At 46.5% G+C, this 8064-nt stretch overlaps 1 protein-coding gene across 1 annotated transcript in view; it reads right to left on the reverse strand.

Moving 5' to 3' along the window:
- Positions 1 to 7451, reverse strand: part of CD9 (CD9 molecule) — a 41004-nt gene extending 33553 nt beyond the window's left edge. The window contains exon 1 of the mRNA XM_054039051.1: positions 7250 to 7451. Coding sequence (XP_053895026.1) covers positions 7250 to 7315 — 66 coding nt within the window. The 5' untranslated portion in view covers positions 7316 to 7451. The remainder of the gene's footprint in view (positions 1 to 7249) is intronic.
- Between the last annotated feature and the right edge of the window lie 613 nt (positions 7452 to 8064).

An 8064-nucleotide genomic window follows, 5' to 3' on the forward strand; every position in this document is an offset into this window, starting at 1 on the left:
TTTCAAGACAAAAATTTGGCTCTGTAAGCTAAGTATTTTTAAGGGGCCACTCATAAGTGTGGTTAAGGCCACACACCCCACTACACTGATGAGGAACAGGAATCTATAAGGCCTTATTATCTATATTCAGAGTTGCACCACTTTAACTAAAGGTACAGTTTAAAACCAATTTACAAGCCTAATGTAAACACCAAAATAAGGGCAGTAAGAGGTGTGGTGTGAGCTTCTCAGGGAATTCCCTCACCTGGAGGGAAAAGAGGAGAGTATGGTTGAACGACCATCCTCTTCATATCTTTAAGATTGGGTGGGGAACCCTTGAAAGTTCAATATTCAAAGAGGGAAAGTGCCAGAATGAAACTACACCCTATAATTAGGGGAATAACTTAATTAAGTGGTACAGTCATCCTTGAAGTGGGGGGGAGGGGGCTGTAAGGGGGGAAATTAAGAGGCATCTGCTTAACTACCATTTTCAGTAGCTAGCCAGACTGATGCTAGTACAGTCTTCATGAGCTTGATCTCTCATGTGCAAATTTCCTAGGGATTCATAGTCCTCTGCCTGGGTCACAATATGCCTGTATACCTGTGTTTAAAAACCAGAGTCTTTAAAACAGCTTTAAGGCAAGGGCACCTCAGTCTAATTCTAAGGTAGATCATATGAAATTGACTGAGACATTTAACTCAAGACTCCTCATTAGATAAACTTATTTTCAGTGGCTGCATTCACCCCCGCATACCTATCCCCCTCCCACCCCCGCAAGTTGTGCCCTGTATGAGTGAACCCTCTTTTAAGAGCTAAGAATTATTAGTTAGGCTTGTGGAGGCATGGAGTTACCCCGATTAACTGTTCCTCATTAACTACATGTGTGGACACTCTTTGGACTTGTCTACAGAGGGAGAGCCTGGATTAGCTGTTGCAGAATAAACTATTCCACAATAGACCCCCGTAGGGACAGTCTTATGCCACAGTAAGTGACTTTGGGCAATTTAGCTTAATTCATTTTGGAACAAACCTAAACAGGAACTGAGGTGCTCTTATTCTGGAATAAGAGTGTCCACAGATGGAGTTACTCAGGAACAGCTACTGTGTTATAACTTCACATCCTACCTTAATCCACATTAACAGTTCAGTTTCTCAGGGTACCTGTTTCAGGGCTTGTCTATGCTCAAAAGTTAGTCACTTTATTCCCCCACCTATTCACAACAGTAATTGTGGATGGATGAGAATTACTCTTATTCCCAGCCCAAAGTGTGTCAACACATGGAGTTAATCAGGAGCAACTATTACAGAAAAAGGAAGTACTGTATTAAGAGAAAGACATTTAGTTTAACTATTGATGTTAAAGATCTAATTTGTCTTCAGGACCCTCTGGCTACTGGTCATCAGGGAAAGGTGGATGCCTCCTGCAAGTGGCAGTGGGGCCACTCAGGAACAAGAATTCCTTTCCCAAGTCCTCACTTCAGAAACAGTGCTAGTCAGTACTGAGCTGCATGGTGCACCAAGACATCTCACTCCTCCATGCCACTCTCCCCTAGTGTCTAGCTAATTCCAACCCCTGCTCTCCCCCTGCCACCACCACCACACACCTTCCCAAAACATGGACCAGCTGCAAGTGCAGGTTAAGTCTCTAAATTTAAACTTTGTTACTATAAAAGTCAGTTTAAGAATGAAGGACCTTCAGCCTCTTAAGAGTTTTGAGACAAAAAAATATCCCTTATTTTATTTGACTTGAGGGCTAAAACAGTCTATCATTTTATCCTAGGACACATATATGAAAATATGGATTCTCCTCACCAATTATTTGTACTGCAGTAGCACCTGGAGACCTTGTTCAGGTTTCAGAGCCCCGTTGTTCTAGGCACTGTATACACAAAAATGTCTCTGCCTCAGGTTTCAGAGTGGTAGCCGGGTTAGTCTCTGCCTCAGTGGTTGAGTCTTCACTAGGAAAACAGGTGTTTTGTTACCTCCTGTGTGCTAACCTGTAACTTCACAGTGAAGACTAGGCAGTCTGTAGTTTTTTTACATGTGTTAGCAGATCAAGGTAAGCACCAGGGTGTAGCCTAGTGTTTACCTCTACCAGCTAACACATCTAAAAACTACAGACTGCCTAGTCTTCTCTGGGAAGTTACCTCATGTTAGCTAACAGGAGGTAATAGGAATACAGGTTTTTCCCTAGTGAAGACAAGGCCAAAGAGCTTCCAGTCTACATACTTTTCTTTCCTTTCCCCATTCCCGATTCACTGACACCACCCTAACTCTATCTTCTACAAAGCCTGGTAAAATGTAGATCTAGAAGCTAATCCTAACGGTCACTAAAGTGGTGCTATGCTGTACCACAGAATGGCTAAGAGCTCCCTGGCTAAGGGCATTTCACTGTAAATGCCCTGCCAGTCCTCATGGTTAAGCTAAGGAGCTTTTAAATTGAGCACCTCAGCTGATCTCAGCTGCTGTGGCACCACATGCAAAGAGAAGTGCTTTCTACCATTTATAGATTAAAACACATGCCTTAAATTGCATACATGAACAGATTATCCATCTGTGCAAATCACAGAGCATAGCAGCCCACTGCTGAGCAAGCAGGATACTGCACTATGATCTAGTTGAAGTGTATGAGTAGTTTTACAGAGTAACTTCATGTAGACTCATCCATTCTGGTAATCCAGACTTCACGTAGACACCATTATGTAAAATACTAGAATTTGAATTCATAATTTGTTTACCAGATAAATTTTTGTTCCCAGCTTCCCATCCTCCAAACCCAAGTTAATGTTTAGTGAATATCAGATATGGAATCACATTTTACAGTTGAGATATGCAGAGACTCTGAATCCAAACACTTTCAATCTCTCTCTCTCTTTCTCTCTCTATCTCTGCAGGAGATTATAAATCTAGGTGTTCCCCAAAATCAAGTGTTTTGATTTGGCTAGTTATAGGGCTAGAATTTGTAGTTTGTGCCTGACAAAAATCAGAGATTGTATTCAAGGACATCTCTACATAAACAGATTACTAGTGAGGTATATTTTACTGAACACATGCAGTTGTCTTTTCCCTTCTAGTACTGCATTTACTAATGGAGCTCTCTTTTCCAGGTTTCACTATTACTGCTAGTCTGCATGTCAAAATGGCATTTCCTGGATTTTGAAGGTAGCTTTTTGATTGGGGGGGAGGAAGGAAAGAGAAAAGGTGTGGGGTGTTGGCTGAAACTTTATTTTTTAAAAAAATCCACTATTTAAAAACCATACTCATGAAGTCGTACAGTACCCAGACCTAATTCCCTTTAAGTCACATCTGACCTTATTCCCCAGACATTTACAATGAACCTACAGCAGTGTCTATTACCTTCCCTTTGTTGTACTCATGTTTGTTCTAGAGTCCAAAACAGAAGATTTGTATTTAGTAGTGTAAGCAGCCAAAATACAGATGTTCTCTGACTGTTTAAATAGAAGCCACAGGGAAAGGAAATTAAGTTTGAAAGGCCACAGCTTCTAAATGACAACTGCAGTTTCCTGAGGTATTGCTTTGCAGTCTAGCCTAGTGCTTTGCAGTGCTCCCTGGCTTTCGCTTCTGTCATCTTGCTCCAAAGGGATAACATAACTTTGGACTTCCTGGGCATATGGCACTCTAGACTGAGAATGCACTATTAAGTATGTCCCAGAGAGAAGCTGCCAGCTTTTCTCCGACAAGGTGAAGATTCCACCAGCAAGCAACACGAGTTTAAACTCCAGGGGAAAAATGTGTCTTAATTGTGTGTGTCTGTTACCATGGGAACTTACATACACAACTGGTTCCCCTCCCCCATGTTAAAAAGCAGGCTACCTGGTATGCTTCTATTACATTACTGTAGAACTATGGGTAGAAATTGAAGTGAAATTCAATTAAAAAAAAAAAAAAAAAGAACTGAGGATATTCAATGGGATGAGAAGTCTGGAAAGCAATAATATTCACATGCAACAAGGCTGATAAAACATAATAGGCTAGAGGCAAGTTTGCAATGTGTAATTGTAGCCCCCCCTCCACAAAAAAGAAAAGGCCAGCTCTGAGCTGCATACAGAACTCTCTCATCAGAGCTACACATGCAGTGTATTTAACACAGCATACTGGAAAAGGGCAAATATAGTGCCCATCTATAAAAAGGGAACTAAAAACAACCCAGGTAACTACAGACCAGTTAGTTTAACTTCTGTGCCAGGGAAGATAATGGAGCAAGTAATTAAGGAAATCATCTGCCAACACTTGGAAGGTGGTAAGGTGATAGGGAATAGCCAGCATGGATTTGTGAAGAACAAATCATGTCAAACCAATCTGATAGCTTTCTTTGATAGGATAACGAGCCTTGTGGATAAGGGTGAAGCGGTGGATGTGGTATACCTAGACTTTAGTAAGGCATTTGATACGGTCTCGCATGATATTCTTATCGATAAACTAGGCAAATACAAATTAGATGGGGCTACTATAAGGTGGGTGCATAACTGGCTGGATAATCGTACTCAGAGAGTTGTTATTAATGGTTCCCAATCCTGCTGGAAAGGCGTAACGAGTGGGGTACCGCAGGGGTCTGTTTTGGGACCGGCTCTGTTCAATATCTTCATCAACGACTTAGATATTGGCATAGAAAGTACGCTTATTAAGTTTGCGGATGATACCAAACTGGGAGGGATTGCAACTACTTTGGAGGACAGGGTCATAATTCAAAATGATCTGGACAAATTGGAGAAATGGTCTGAGTTAAACAGGATGAAGTTTAACAAAGACAAATGCAAAGTGCTCCACTTAGGAAGGAAAAATCAATTTCACACATACAGAATGGGAAAAGACTGTCTAGGAAGGAGTACGGCAGAAAGGGATCTAGGGGTTATAGTGGACCACAAGCTAAATATGAGTCAACAGTGTGATGCTGTTGCAAAAAAAGCAAACATGATTCTGGGATGCATTAACAGGTGTGTTGTGAGCAAGACACGAGAAGTCATTCTTCCGCTCTACTCTGCTCTGGTTAGGCCTCAGCTGGAGTATTGTGTCCAGTTCTGGGCGCCGCATTTTAAAAAAGATGTGGAGAAACTGGAAAGGGCCCAAAGAAGAGCAACAAGAATGATTAAAGGTCTTGAGAACATGACCTATGAAGGAAGGCTGAAAGAATTGGGTTTGTTTAGTTTGGAAAAGAGAAGACTGAGAGGGGACATGATAGCAGTTTTCAGGTATATAAAAGGGTGTCATAAGGAGGAGGGAGAGAACTTGTTCACCTTAGCCTCTAAGGATAGAACCAGAAACAATGGGTTTAAACTGCAGCAAGGGAGGTCTAGATTGGACATTAGGAAAAAGTTCCTAACTGTCAGGGTGGTTAAACACTGGAACAAATTGCCTAGGGAGGTTGTGGAATCTCCGTCTCTGGAGATATTTAAGGGTAGGTTAGATAAATGTCTACTAGGGATGGTCTAGGCAGTATTTGGTCCTGCCATGCGGGCAGGGGACTGGACTCGATGACCTCTCGAGGTCCCTTCCAGTCCTAGAATCTATGAATCTATGAATCTATGTTCAAACTAAAGCAATACTTCTTAGATTAGGATTTTCTTCAGCAGTTACTGAAGATGTCTCTTTAAAAGTATACAATTAAGAAAGGTTAAAGTCTTGGTTGAACATTACACATCACTTTCTGCTTGTAATCAAATCTAACTAGCCTATGGAAAACAAGTCTCCCAAGGTAAATGATGAGGAGTCCGTTGGCACCTTAAAGACTAACAGATTTATTTGGGCATAAACTTTCATGGGTAAAAAACCCACTTCTTCAGATGCATTAGAAGTGAGTTTTTTTACCCATGAAAGCTTATGCCCAAATAAATCTGTTAGTCTTTAAAATGCCAACAGACTCCTTGTTGTTTTTGTGTATACAGACTAACATGGCTAACCCCCTGATACTTGACACCAAGGTAAATGGAACATCAATCGTCTGCACTATAGGAAGCAATCTTAAAATCCACTGCTTGGGGTAGCATATTTCCCCCCCCACACACACACCCCTTTTCTATTAGGATTCTACCATAGTTTGCTGGCATTCATTTAAAATTCAAGTTCTAGAAGGTCAATTACTTTCTGGGAGTTTGGTTGCCTCCCCCACTCATACAATTATGTGAAGTTAGCAAATGTCTATAGAAGTCACTACCTGGCCGTTTCTCAAAGCCAGGCTTGGGAAAAGGTGGTTAAATGGAGCTGACTGGCAGGTATGGTGTGTTAAAACCGGACTTGAAGTCCCGCAGGCCTTGGGTGAGCCTGCCGCCTGCGTGTTTTGTGTTGAACTAGGCAGGCCGCCAGCAGCTGGCTACTACCCCACTCGCTGCTCCCGGGAGCGCTGCCACCCAGCAGCCCCACCCTAGGATTATTGGCACGGCGACTAGGGAGAGGGTGGGGTCGGGGAGGAGAAAGGCAGGAGGCTGAGACGACGGAGAGACACCCCCTTGAAGATCCACTACATTCTCCCACTGGAGGACAGCTAATGTCCTCCCTCCCCCCAGCAAGTTTCTCCGGTTTGGCTGCGTTTACAAATCAACACAAACGGGGCTGACCGTGCTCGCACCCTGTGGGACAGGGGAGGGGGTATTCAGGGGGTGCAGAGAGGCAGGAGAATCAGGGTCCCGACCCGTCTCTCCCCAACGGGAAGGGAGAGGAATGGGGAGCGGGAACTAAAGGACGCTGCTCTGGAAGGCGATTCCTCTCCACCCCCACTCGGAGGAGACGCCCACGCCTGGGGGCAGGACCAAGGTGCGACGCTCCCAACCAGCCACGTTACGGCTGGCGGGGGGGTGGGAAGAGGCAGGTTTGCGGGGGTCTTCCCTCGCGTCGGCAGCAGGGAGCGGAGACTTCCCAGGGTGCAGCCCGGGGGCTCGGGCGAGGCTGGGCGTAGCCTGCGAAGAGCGGCCACACGAACGCTCGCCGCGGGGCCGAGCCCGGACGCCGCCCGCTGGGGCGCCCTGCCCAGAGAGCAGCGGCCCCTCGACCCGGGAAGCTCCGGCACCGCTTGGCTAGCCGGCCCCGGCAGGGAAAAGCCGGACCCTCCCGCGGGGCGACCGACTCTCCTCTTCCTCTGGGGGACCCACAGCTTGGGGGGCACTGACTCCCCGCTCCGGGGCAACACGGGGAGCTTGGATTCACGCCACCATCCTTCCCTCCCGAGCCGCACCTGGCCGGGTTCCTGCCCCAGGGGCGGGGCCGCCCCGGTGGCAGAAGGGGGCACACGACGTGGGAGGCGCGCTGGGCTCTTACCCAGAAAATGAAGTTGAAGCCGAAGAGCAGGTACTTGATGCACTTGGTGCCTCCTTTCACTGGCATCGTGCTGGAGGGTGCGGACCGGCTGGGGCCACTGGGCAGCTGCTGCGGGGCTCGGCGGACGGAACGGGACACGGCGAGAAGACTTTCAAAAGTGCCACTCCTTAAATCCGGGTTTCCGCGCAGCAGTTCCGTGCGCCTCCCCAAGGCTGCCCAGCCCGGCCCCCTTTTCCATTCCTCTGACTGCCCTGCCCCTCTCCCCACCCTCTAGCCCTGCCCCTCTGTACCTGCCCTGCCCTCTGGCCAGTCATGGCTCCCCTCCCACTATCCCTGCCTTGCCTCTCTCTTTCTCTCTCTCCCCCCTCTCCCCTTCCCTTCCCTGCACCTGCCTCTCTGCGTAGCCATCTCTGCACAACGTTATGCTACCTTTGTGTGCCCTCCTTGTGCTCTCATCCCTGCTCCTCTGCCTTTCCCTGCCTCCTTGCCCACTTTTCCTCTGCATTGCCTCCAGTCACTTCTGTCCCTACTCCCTCCTCTGCCCCAGAGCTCTTAGCCTCTCATCTCCCTATGCCCCTTCCCTCTCCAACAGCCTGTTGGCCTGCCTTTGCTATGGTGTCCACATTCTACCTCATCCTAGACCCTGGTCCCACCCCCACCTGACACACACAGATCAAACAGCAAACAAACCCCCCAAACATGGCATTGATTTTCACGCTCAAGGGGAATAGCATCAGCAGTACTATAGGAACAACAGCTGATTCAGAAACTGAGGGACAGCATCTAAGTGGGGTGCTGTCCCTGAAACACTGGAT

The sequence above is a fragment of the Malaclemys terrapin genome, chromosome 1, assembly GCF_027887155.1.
Source record: "Malaclemys terrapin pileata isolate rMalTer1 chromosome 1, rMalTer1.hap1, whole genome shotgun sequence".
In the NCBI taxonomy this organism is placed as follows: domain Eukaryota; kingdom Metazoa; phylum Chordata; order Testudines; family Emydidae; genus Malaclemys; species Malaclemys terrapin.